General features: G+C 37.8%; 1 protein-coding gene across 8 annotated transcripts in view; it reads left to right on the top strand.

Moving 5' to 3' along the window:
* Positions 1 to 13339, top strand: part of garnl3 (GTPase activating Rap/RanGAP domain like 3) — a 71976-nt gene that overhangs the window by 40420 nt on the left and 18217 nt on the right. For 7 of the 8 annotated variants that reach the window (XM_081367172.1, XM_081367167.1, XM_081367166.1 and 4 more), the window contains exons 3-11: positions 3835 to 3909; positions 7172 to 7271; positions 9188 to 9306; positions 9610 to 9674; positions 9780 to 9843; positions 10192 to 10218; positions 10357 to 10432; positions 10692 to 10790; positions 10884 to 10987. In XM_081367172.1, the coding sequence (XP_081223298.1) occupies positions 9784 to 9843; positions 10192 to 10218; positions 10357 to 10432; positions 10692 to 10790; positions 10884 to 10987 (366 nt within the window). In that variant the 5' untranslated portion in view covers positions 3835 to 3909; positions 7172 to 7271; positions 9188 to 9306; positions 9610 to 9674; positions 9780 to 9783. Of the gene's footprint in view, positions 1 to 3834; positions 3910 to 7171; positions 7272 to 9187; positions 9307 to 9609; positions 9675 to 9779; positions 9844 to 10191; positions 10235 to 10356; positions 10433 to 10691; positions 10791 to 10883; positions 10988 to 13339 lie in introns of those variants that run through there. The other variant, XM_081367171.1, reaches the window with a different exon arrangement.

Here is a 13339-nt window from a genome sequence, read left to right as displayed (position 1 = left end):
GTAACAGATATTGTTTTGGCTTTATAGCAGAGTTAAGTTATTTTCCATCTAAAGTTAGTTTTGATTGATTTGCTTCCGTCGCAACGATAATTTGTTATTAAATTAGGGGCCGCTAAGACGACACCATTCCCTCTACACAGACTTTAAACGCAAACCTGTGAGAAACGCTGATGGCGTTCACATGCGCATTTAGAATGGGTTCTATAGTTATGTGCATTTGAAAATACGCAGGTTTGGAATTCCCTACAAGCCAAGCCTAAACAAGTACTTGTCTTTCCTTATAAATTTTGATAAAGAATTTTATTTTATTTTGTTGATTTGGGGTAGGAACGCGAAACGAAATTTTCCTGACAACGCCTTATCTGTATAGTGGTAGTGGGATCCTCCATAGGGAGAGACTAGTTGGCACTTCAGCACTGCGTTGTCATCGGTCCAGGCGAAGGTCCTTCGTCAGATCTGGATACGGCCTGGATCCGGCAGGCTGCAGGAAAACCTCGGGATAAACACAGACACTAAAATTAGCGTAGATGCCATTCTTCTCATGATGTAACGAGTACATCAGGATTTATGGGAAGTGTTCCCGGTTCCGGCTGACCTAATCTATGCAGCCTAACATTGAATTATAGAAGTCTATAATGTATTATGTGAATGCTAGGTCAAAGAGATGTGTCTTTAATCTGGCTGAGTGTGTCTGCTTCCCGGACTATGGTAGGAAGACTGTTCCAGAGTTTTGGTGCTAAATAGGAAAAGGATCTACCGCCAGCAGTCGATTTTGATATTCTAGGTATTAGTAACTGGCCGGAATTTTGAGATCGCAATAGACGTGACGGACTATAATGCGTTAAGAGCTCGCTCAAGTACTGCGGAGCTAAACCATTTAGTGCTTTGTAAGTAATCAGCAATATTTTAAAATTTATGCGATGTTTAATAGGGAGCCAATGCAGTTTTGACAGAACTGGGCTAATATGGTCATACTCCTGGTCCTGGTAAGAACTCGAGCTGCTGCGTTTTGGACCAGCTGTAGTTTGTTTATTAAGCGTGCAGGGCAACCACCCAGTAGAGCATTACAATAATCTAATCTTGAGGTCATGAACGCATGAACTAATTGTTCCGCATTTGTCAATGAGAGCATATGGCGTAATTTAGATATATTTTTAAGATGGAAAAATGCAGTTTTACAGATACTAGACACGTGACTTTCAAATGAAAGATTGGTATCAAAGAGTACACCCAGGTTCCTAACCGACGACGAAGACTTAACAGAGCAGCCATCAAGTGTTAGACAGTATTCTAGGTTATTACGTGAGGAAGTTTTTTGTCCAATAATTAGAAACTCTGTTTTTTCAGAATTTAGAAGTAGGAAATTACGAGTCATCCAATTTTTTATATCCGCTATGCATTCCGTTAATTTTGTGAATTGGTAATGACACATCAAGGATGTTAAGAGGCTAAAAGCAGGTTTAGTACTTGCCCCATTGAAGTCAACAGGGTGCAAATTTTAAAAATAGAATAACTCGGTGTAGGCAACACCGATTTTTGTCGTTGTTCTCTGTATTGACAGCACTCCAAATGTACAAAAAAATGAGCTTAATGTTAAAATTGACCGGAGTTCTCCTTTAAGCCTGTTTTATACTTCTGCGTCAAACTCACGCCGTAGCTACGTCGTGGGCTGTGTGTAGCGCACGTACCCTTCGGCGTACCCTGACGTGCACCTCTCCAAAAATGTAACAACGCGTCAACTCTACGCGGACACAAGCGCTGTGATTGGTCTGCTAGAACCCCTCCCTCGGGTTTCACATGCTCCCTCTGCACGTGTAATTGCGCGTCAACGCGGACAGCGACGCAGAAGTATAAATGAAAACCAACGCGTTGCCTACAGCGTAGAGGCTTCGGCGTAGGTCTGACGCAGAAGTATAAAACAGGCTTTACACCCCTACTAAGTATACTACAAATACATTAAATGTATTTAACAAGTAGTAACATTTAAAAATGTTAGACAAGCGTCCAACATTCCATGAATAATGTATAGATAATGTTTCTGTGCTATCGTTTTGAGAACATTATTAAAGATCAGATAACTTTGAACAAACATTCTGTTAACATTACTGGAAGAACATTTGTTCATAACTTTGCGAGAACCTTGCCAGAATGTTAGGGAAGTTCGGATGTTAGCTGGGAATATTGCAACTCTATTGAAAAATATACAGGTAAACCTAATATTAACGCATATTATGTATTATTAGCTAATCATAAGAATACAAGGATGCATCATGTCAGTTCAGATATCAGAGCCAAGTGAATTGTAGGACTGTTTCACTAATACAGCATACTTTATATAAACTAACTTTGGTCTTGATTTATCTAAACTAGGATGCCAAATTAGTGCTTATTAAGTGATTAGTGTGAAAGCAAGAATATATCTAGAATGATCTTCCTGGACCTTTGGCATTCTCAAGCCAAGGCAGACCATCTGCCACACACACACACACACACACACACACACACACACACACACACACACACACACACACATACACACACAACAAACTCGCACCCTTATAGCTAGTCTCTCTAGCTGCAGTGCAGCTGCGGTCTGTTTTTAGCAGTTTGGTCTGCCAGATACAAACAAGAGGGAAGAGAAAGAGAGAGAGCAAGAGAAGGAGGCAGACCAACAGGTGGAGAAGAAAGGTGAGAGAAATGTGAGGAGGAAAACAAGGTGACTGAAGAAAAAGGAAATGGGAGAGGTTCTGTGTTCTGTTGCCTAGCAACCAACATTGTTCCATCTGGGGGGATGTTGCAATTTTACTGCAAAGACCAGATTACATCGTGTCAGGTGCAAGTGATTGTCCCACATACACACACAATATCTGAGGAGGTAGACTTTCACTGATACTACTTCTCTTACAGATAGAAACAAACAGTGTGTGTGTGTGTGTGTGTGTGTGTGTGTGTGTGTGTGTGTGTGTGTGTGTGTGTGTGTGTGTGTGTGTGTGTGTTGTGTGTGTCTGTGTGTGTGTGTGTGTGTGTGTGTGTGTGTGTGTGTGTGTGTGTGTGTGTGTGTGTGTGTGTGTGTGTGTGTGACACAGATGAAGTGATCAATGCTGCACACAGATAGATCAGACACAGGCATCACTTAACACATTAGTCTGATTCTACATTGAAGGGTTTTTATGATTCAAACTCATCTGTATGTGTGTTGAGTGTATGTCACAGATTAGGTATATGCTGCCTTTTCGCTGTCTCTCTTGTGTCTTTTTATAGGCATTTCTAAAGCAGTCTTAAACTGCTTATGTTGTTTCTTAACCAAAATAATTGAATCGTTAAAGAGAAAGATTCAACAGCAAAGAGAATGAATAGAAGGGAGGCAAGTCTGAGGTTACAATGAAAACTTGATAGTATCGAATGTTTTTTTAGGACAAGTTATTTACACTAGTGTTCAAAAGTTGATGTATTTTTTTAATGTTTTTGAAAGATGTTTCTTATGCTCACCAGTGCTATATTTATTTGATCAAAAAGTAAAAACAGTAATACTGTGAAACATTATTACAATTTAAAAAAGAAAATTCTATTGTAGTATATTTTAAAAAGTAATTTATTCCTGTAAGCTGAATTTTCAGCATCATTACTCCAGTCTTTAGTTGCACACGATCCTTCAGAAATCATTCTAATATGATGATTTGCGGCTCAAGAATCATTTGTTATTGTTGAAAACCGTTGTGCTGCCTAATATTTGTGTGGAAACTGCATGTTACTAGACTTTTGGATCCTACTGTGTAGCTCTTCTACATGATGCAGATGGTCTCACGTTCATGATGTATCTGTGTTTCTCCTCAGCTCATCTCCAGTGATGCAGACGGGGCCATACAGAGAGCTGGGAGATTCAGAGTGGAGAACGGTTCAATAGATGAGGTAAGATACTCATTAAATATTGTGTGGTCTGAAATGTGTGTGTGTATGCACTGTATGTGCTGGATTGTAATAGACCACCAATCGTTACAAAACTATTATGAAAATTGCCAGGATAGAGGTTAAACAGCCCTACAAATGTTGAAGCTCTCATGACCATGGAGAGATTCACATGCTTACTGATGGCTGTGCGGGACTGTAGGAACGGGGGTGATACAATGCAGGGCCGTGCACAGGGGGGTGGCCCGGTGGCTAGAGCCACTGCCCCTCTGCCCTCATCGACTGAGGTGCCCCTCTTCCCCACCCCCACCGCTCCGCTCAAAGCATTCCGCTGATTCCGCTAATCCGCTCCAGGTTTTCCCGCTCGCTCCGCAGCATCACTCACAGTTCACGAAAGCTGTCGCATTAACAGGTAGGCTATGAAAGACAGTGGTTGAATCTGCGAAATTAGTAATTTGTTTTTGTTGTATTTATGTTGGTAATGTTTTGCTCTCGGTCTTCTGGCTTCTGGCTCTTTCTTTGATTTATCAAGCAGGGCTGGACTGGCCATCGGGCACTTTTCCGGTGGGCCGACGTGCTTTTTGGGCCAATACATCTCATACTCATACATTAGTTTTATTATTAGGCCTATTATTTTTTCTTTTTAACGGCCCATAAAATTTGTACATCGGCGACCCAATCGATTTGTTTTGTTTTGCTTAATTGGCGGTGCTGGGTTTGTGCCGGTGTAATGCATCGGTCAGAAAAAGTCAGCGTTAGGTTTTTTTTTTTTCTTCTGACAGACCAGTCCATGAAACACGTAGATCATCGGCCCATTGGTTCTTTTCTTGAATGACACTGGGCTGGCCCAATCACAACTTTAAAACGAGTGAGCGAGCGTGCAGCAGTGTCAGTGTGTATCTGTCAAAATAGTCAGCGAGATGGAAACACAAGGAATGTGCAGAAAAACAGCTTGAAAAAATAAAAACAGGCCCTTGAAGCAGATACTGTAAAATGTGTCAAAATATACACTACCGTTCAAAAGTTTGGGGTCAGTAAGATTTTTTAATGTTTTTAAAAGAAGTAGCCTTTCTGCTCACCAAAGGCTGAATTATTTGATAAAAAACAAACAGTAATATTGTGGAATATTATGACAATTTAAAATGACTGTTTTCTATTTTAATTTTAAATTGTAATTTATTCCTGTGATCAAAGCTAAATTTTCAGCATCATTACTCCAGTCTTCAGTGTCACATGATCCTTCAAAATCATTCTAATATGATGATTTGATGCTCAAGAAACATTCATTATTATTAATGTTGACATTTCGTTTTGTTACACAACAGTTGTGTACAATTTTTTTTCAAAATTATTTGATGAATAGAAAGTTCAGAAGAACAGCATTACTGTATATTCAAATAGAAAACAGCTGTTTTAAATTGGAATAATATTTCAGAATATTACTGTTTTTGTTTGCATTTTTAATCAAATAAATGCAGCCTTGGTGAGCAGAAGATCTTTCTTTTAAAAACATTAAAAATCTTTCTGACCCCAAACTTTTGAAGGGTAGTGTATGTTTTCTGCCCTTCATCAGCTCCTGTGATGATGATGATAGTAAGGAGGATCAGGAGAGTGTAGAGCCTGCGGTAAGCAGAACTACTTTCAAAACACTTCAGCTATGTCATGAGTGTAGGAACCCATAACCCAGTTACAGATCATTTCCACATCTGCATATTTGACGATTACCGCAATTCACTAGAAATTTAATGTAAACCATGTTTTTCGCCAAAATAAAAGCTTGATGCAGTTTCCGTCAAAATAAAAGAGCATGTGCTTATCTCTTTTCAAGTATAGAAATTAGTACAAAACTAATTATGAAAGTTTCCTTTATTGTTTTACAAAATATGGCTACTACTGTCATTTGATTAATATTATAACTATTATTATGTAGTAGGTTTAATGTAAATAGACACTGTAACTAAAAGAGGTTTGAATTTTTCTTTGTTTAATTTGCACACTGAATATGGGTTGGAGCTTTTAATTTTGAACTCTCAAAGTGCACCAGATTGATGAATTTAACATTAAAATGCACAAAATTGTCTTACATGGGGGGCATGGCCCCGAACCCCCCTAGAAGGACCGAGGTCCACCCACCACAGTTTTACCAAAAATCCTGTGAGAAACACTGGTATTGATATGCCAGTGCAGCTTACAGCTGGTTTTAGGATTCATCACTGTATTAATAAATGTCAAATTTTTACTATTTCATCTGTTAACTCTCACTCGTTCATATACTCACTCATTACATGGGATTAGTGGTTTTGAGGAATAGGAGTTGGAATGCATATATTTAAGGGCGTGCAAAGATGGGTGCTGTTTATGATCATATAGTGGGCCAGTCTGGGCCAAAATGCCAGGGCCGATATTTTTTTTTTTTTTTTTTGCCCCAGTCCAGCCCTGTGTACAACATATCCACGTTCTAGAATTAGCTGCTTGTCTAATCAAATTATTGTACTCTCGATCAGATCTAATACAAATAACTAAATTTTATGTTGTTGGCACACTTTGTAGTGTGCTAACCCCCCCCCAAAAACTAAATAGTGCCCCTTTTTTGGTATGGGCCACTGCCCCTTAAAATGTCTGTGCACGGCCCTGATACAATGTATTTAAAGAAGAAGAAAAGAGAGAGAGAGAACAAATATTCATCTTCTGGCAGTGAGAAACAAACCAAAACTGCCCGCTTTTGTGTTTTGCGAGTGTGTCTGTAGGTGTTTCAATGAAACACACATGCATCATCAAAAACAACAATCAAAGCAAAGCGATTCAATCAATCCCCAATGTTCTCGCTCTCATTTCCTCCCCCTCTCTCTCTCTTCCCTCCATCCACTTGTCCTTTTCATTTCAAGCACCAGACTGTAGCTATGACAACCTTCAATGCTTTATCCCACCAAAACAGACCTCTGATTGGTTGTTAATGATTTAGGGTGGACTGTCACCATAGTGATTAGGGTTCCAGACCCTCAGAGTAGGAAAGCTGTTGTTCACACTGACAATTTGACAAAAAAGTTGTTGTTTTTTAAACAATTTGTCACCATGAAAATATCAATTGGAATTTGTGCTGGATCATGATGGGATTGATTATAGGGTGAGCAGAGGTATAACCAGACATGTTGTGTGTTCACATGTTCCCTACCACAAAGCTCTATAAATGGGGGGGTGCTTCAACAAACTCAAATTTAATTTGAGTCCTGTACCTAGTTAAATTCTTGGTGGGGTTTTTCTGCAGGCCTCTGACTACACACCTGGAACATGGAGGAGAACTGACGTCCATTTGGAGAACCCAGAGTACCACACCAGATGGTACTTCAAGTACTTTCTGGGAAAAGGTGGGATTCCACTGACACATACATGGCACACATACACGCACAGATTTACAAATTAACTTGTACTAAATATGCATATACTGTACATGCACACACATACAGTACATGTTGATATTATACTAAACACATGGAGAGCATAAATGTGCCATTATTTTGAGAAATCCTGTTCTGTGAAATTTGGGATTTTATGGGAAAGAAAAAGTTGAATTATGTAGGAAATAATTAAACTGGGTTGGGAATTGAGTTGTGGATACAAATAGTGGAAACAAATATATTTTATTACATGTGGTACCATTAACAATTTTTGAATGTCTGCATTCTCGTGCTGAGGAAGACAAAGCACCAAAAAATGGTATTTTATACTACTGTTTTATATTTTATACTAAAATACTATGTTTTACACTCTGCCATACACTTCATCACTCTCTTCTTCTTTTCTCTGCCTTTCTTAATCTCCCTTCCTCACACACAAATACAAACACTGTTGTTCCCACACACATTCCCGGGGCAGATTCTGCATTTTGTCTCTTTAATTGATTTAAATCACTGCAAATAGCTTTCATTCAATGAAAGAGAGATTGAAAGAGAGAGGGAAAGAGATAGAATATTCTACAGAGGAAGGGTGGAGATGCAGAGCCATACCAGATCTTGTCTTCTAATTGGATTTCAGCCTCTTTTCATTTGTCTTCTGTCTGTAAACCTGGACTGTCTCAATCCAAAATATTCCCCTTAAACAGAAGGCTTCCATCCCTTACTTTCTCTTTCCCTCTTATTCTGAGGCTCCAGGAATAGATCTAAATAAACAGGCGTCTTCACAGTCACGTCTCTGAGGACAGTTCACATGGCCACGGTGCTTTGGTGTGGCATCTATCAGCATCATTGTGTCAAGAAGCCTCAAGTTACAATATTCAGAAAAGAAAATAGAAAAATAGAAGTTAGATTCACTCGTTTTATTGATGCATTGATTAAAATCCAACTGGTTCATATGCATTGGTCTTAAAATATGTTAATTGTTAATCATTTGTTAAAGTTATGTCACATTTCTGAAGCGCAAAATATTAAATGCATGAGCCAACTCAAATATAATGACACACAATAGAAGATTCGAAAAGACAAGGTAGTGAACAAATCAAGTTAACATTTATAAGTAATATTCAGTTGAAATGTTGTAAGGATAGGTAACAGAAAACAGTGTTTAAACAGCATAAAATATATTTATATATATATATATATATATATATATATATATATATATATAGCTCCTGCCTGTAGTTGGTTAATACCAGCAGTAACGTTCTACAATGTTGTACGTTGACGTTGTACGTAGTCATGTCATAATCATTATCCCAATGTGTAGTGAACCAGGGTCCTTACCAGTGGCCGGATTTGTGTACACGATTTACTGATTTACATGCTAGGGAGCTGACTGAGACTGTTTTCATTGTCTGTTTTGCCTGAGTTCTAGTCATTCATTTGTTGTCATTGTTTCTAATTAGTCCACACCTGTTCCCTGTTCTGTTAATCATCATTATCTGTGTATTTAAGCCTTCTGTCTTCCTCAGTTCATTGTCTTGTGTTAATGTTTATTGTTTGTTGTGTTTGAATTATCGTCATGTTTAATAAAAGTAGTATATCTTCATTCATTTTGCATAACATCACATCATACAAGCGATCTATGCCACAGCAAGGATGAATTAAATTGATCACAAGTGTCAGTAAAAAAATTCTAATAAACTCTCTATTCATCAAAGAATTCTAAAAAAAAAAAAAAAATGTTTCTTTAGCAGCCAATCAGCATATTAGAATGATTTCATGATTCAAGTGACACTGAAGACTGGAGCAATGGCTGCTGGAAATTTTGCTCTGCCATCGCATGAACAAATTACATTTCTTTTTTTAACTGTCCCTTCTTTCTATAGTTCACCAGAACTATGTGGGGACGGATGCGGAGAAGAACCCCTTCTTCCTGTCTGTGGTTCTGTCAGACCAGAACAACCAGAGGGTCCCACAGTACCGAGCCATCCTCTGGCGCAAGACGGTGAGTCATGTGTGCGTCACTTTTGCTCTGAGCAGTGACTCACATAACAGATTGACCTCTTCGTAAAAGTGACTACACTGTTTTGTTCTGTTGTCTCAAAGGCCAGTATGTGAAGACTAAATGCCTAAAACCCCTCAATGCACAGTGACCCGGTATTAAATGTCACCTTCCTATGAACAACAAGGTCTCGGTTATAAAACCTTGTGTCGTAACCTCCAGCATTACTGGCTTGCCGTCTTGTTATGCCACGTCACATTTCGCTTTAGATTTGTATGATTTGTGAAATGTGTCCATCTCTTTCAGGGTACTCTAAAAATCAGCCTTCCATACAGTCCGACAAAAACACTATCAGTCAAATCTATATTAAGGTAAGCCTGTCTGTAATGCACCCTATTCGCACATGCGAAGATTTAATTTGAATGAAATAAATTAAAACGCATTAATTTTACCCTCTTGACCCTTTCACCCACCAGTGCCATGAATGTGGATCGTTTCGAAAAGGGCCCGAGGGAGATCCTTAACCCAGAGATTCAGAAGGTGCCCACCCACACCTGTCAATCAACATTACATGTCCTCTTCTCTGTTAATTACTGTCTATTTTTGCTCTGGTTTGTTGTTCTGCTTCATAATCACTTTAGGATACAAACGCAGACGCTGTCTGAGCTGCTATTGCTCCAGAGAGCTTGGCTTTTGTGGAAATGAGTGCCGCTAATCAAAGGCTATTGTCAGTGGCATTCAGATATTTGAATGCATGAACATGCTCTCTGTAATGTTTGTGTAACTCACACTATTAGTGCTCCTAACTGGTGTTTAGAAATTTAACCTTGATGGAAACCGATTGTTCTATTGTACTGGGATATAATGTTATTTATTTATTGTTGGCAGGACTTACTGGTGCTGGAGGAACAAGAGGTTTGTACTGTCAAATGTGTGTATGTGTTTGATTTAAGTATGCAATGAAAATAAATGACCTTCTTAGTGATTTCAAAAATCAATTTCTTAGTGAATTCCCCCTGAATGCTCCTCACATGTGTTTGTATGTTCTTACAGGGCAGCGTAAATTTTAAATTTGGTGTTCTTTATGCCAAAGATGGACAGTTGACAGATGATGAAATGTTCAGCAACGGTGAGCACAGAACCTATAACATACTTATAATACTAAATATATCTGTCTAATAATAATAATAACCAATAACCAAATAAAATAATATTCTGTTTCACTTAGAAATACATCATATTACGGAACTACAATGCAATTAATTACAATTCACACTGATTTTAAAATATCTGTGACCAGAAAAAGGTGGCTCACACTTGATGTCTGTTAAATTTATTATTGCTTTACAATCAAGTTGATTTTCTATGTTTTTGTACTTTTTTTTCAGAAACAGGAAGTGAGACCTTTGACAAATTTCTGAATCTCCTTGGCGACTCAATCTGTCTGCAGGGCTGGGCAGGGTATCGAGGAGGACTGGACACTAAAAGTAGGACAAATACACATACATATGTTTACAAATCAACAGAGGGATTTTTTCCATTTTAACTGTATTTTACTAATTCGTTCTCTCTCTGTTTAGATGACACTACAGGAATGAATTCCATCTACACAGTCTATCAGGGTCATGAGCTCATGTTCCATGTTTCCACCATGTTACCTTATTCTAAAGAGAACAGACAACAGGTAAGTTGTAGAACACATAAGCTATATTGGCATATTGGTTACTGGCCGATATTGGTGGTTTATTCTAATGTACTCTGCCTTTCAAAAGTTTGGGGTCTGTACATATTTTTTTTATGTTTTTGAAAGAAGTCTCGAATGCTCACCAAAGCTACATTTATGTGACACAGAATACAGTAATATCATTATAATTGTGAAATATTGCTATTTAAAATTACTTTTTTAAATGTAATGTAACTGTCTAAGTCCATGTAAACTTACTTTTGATCAATTTAATGTGTCTTTGTTGAATTCAAGTATTAATTTATTTTATTTTTTAATCGTACTGACCCCAAACTTTTGAACGGTAGTGTACATTGGTCAGTATTGGATACTGTAACAGCCAATACTGAATGTTTAATTGTTCATGCTCATTACCTGTACCGTTAATGGTACCATTTTTAGTTTTTAATTACCTTTGTCATCATTTAAAGTTTACTTTAAGTTAACCTTTACAAACACAAATACTTTAATTAAAAACACTGTCAAATGAAACCTTAGCATGTCTCAAAATACCAATTTTTCATACTGTACATTCTAATGTTGTGATGCCTAAATTGCAGCATTTAAAATTAGTAATTTTACTTTTTAGAGTTTTATTTTTAATTTATTTAGACAAAATAGTACAAAAGTTTATTATGAGCCATAACATGAAAATAATTATGAGATAATCGCATTATCAGTATCATTATCAGCCCATCCCCCGGGATTCATTTTCTAAAACCAGTCCTCTCTGAATAGGACTGTAGAGAGACATTCTGGTTCCAAACACCACCGAAAAAACAACAACACATCCATGTAAAACTACAAATAGAATGAGATAAAGACAAATAGGGAGCAGATCAAATACACAGTGAAGGGGAAATGAAAGAGAAATTTGAATGATAGAAAGAAGGGAGCTGTGTGTTCAGGCAGAAAGGATCCAGTCTGTAGCTCAGTAGGTGGTGAGGGGAAAACAGGCTATATTTAACATCCAAAAGCGCTGGACATCACAGCGGTCAGTCTCTCCCTCTGTTGCTTTTCCCCTTTCCCCCCTCAGCTCCATATCCTGATTACATCAAGCGTCAATCACTTCACTCTCTCTCTCACTTCATATCCCTCTCTACTCTTGATTATATCATCACACAGTAATCCATTTTCTCTCCCTCACGCTCTCCTTCCGTTTCTCACTTTTTCTCTTTCTATGGAAGTAAATTAATGACAAATGTCATTAAATGCATTAATCCTGCTTGCATTTTTATGGGCTGAAATTCAACATGGTTGTGTATTTAAGCTGTGAATATTTCAATTCAAAACATTTCACACACGTTTTCATTAATAAAAAATCAATAATCCATATTCACCTTTCAGATTTCACTTCCAAAATATTCATTCTGTTTAAAAATACAACCTATAATATTCGACAGGCAATTTCCGGTCCATTTTATTTCGCTTTGCGAATTCGCTTCCACAAATTCAGTGGTTCAAATTCAACAGAAAATTCGACATTTGACTTCCGGGAACGGCAGGAATATCAGTAGATTGCCAATTGACAATCTCCATAGCTGTTAGTCGACCTCACCAGCAGGGGTGCAAGTGGCTGTTGACGAAGAAGATTAGAGCAATGGGTGAGAGAGTCGTTCATTCACAAAAATGGAGCAAGCAGTAATGTGATGATGATCAGGGCCAGTATATGGAAAAGCTGATAAAGACACAAAAGCTGTGTTTACATTGAAGTCTTCACAGTTATTCCCCAATGCTGATGTACAGATCAAACGTTAAATCTGAGGTAATAGACATATATTTCTCTTGCAAAGTTTCATGCTGAGCGATTCCCAGTGAAATACTGGCATAAAGCTGGCTTGACACTGGATATTTAGGGACCGTCTCTAAAGTTACATATACGACATTGGTACACACGTTTCTAACTTCTAGCATTTGAAGAGAATGACTTAAAACATAAAACCAACTGTAAAGTGTTCATGTAAGTGCATGCCAGGCATGATGCATACCTTTTAGATTTTTGATATTTAATAAAATAAAATGTCAAATCATGTGTAAATATTGCTATTTTTCAGTAGGCCTACCACATGATCTCATATTTATTTTAATATCAACTAGGCCTATCTAAAAAGTGTGCATCGTGCCTGACACCTACATGAAAAATCTACAGTTGGTTTTAGGACTGTAAGTCATTCTCTTCAAATGCTAGAAGTTAGAAATGTGTGTACCAATGTCATATATGTAACTTTAGAGACGGTCCCTAAATGTGCGAATATCGAATATCCAGTGTCAAGCCAGCTTTATGTCAGTATTTCACTGGGGATCACTCAGCGT

The sequence above is a fragment of the Scardinius erythrophthalmus genome (assembly GCF_964197995.2).
Source record: "Scardinius erythrophthalmus genome assembly, chromosome: 5".
Lineage (NCBI taxonomy): Eukaryota > Metazoa > Chordata > Actinopteri > Cypriniformes > Leuciscidae > Scardinius > Scardinius erythrophthalmus.
This window is presented reverse-complemented; position numbering and strand designations above follow the sequence as displayed.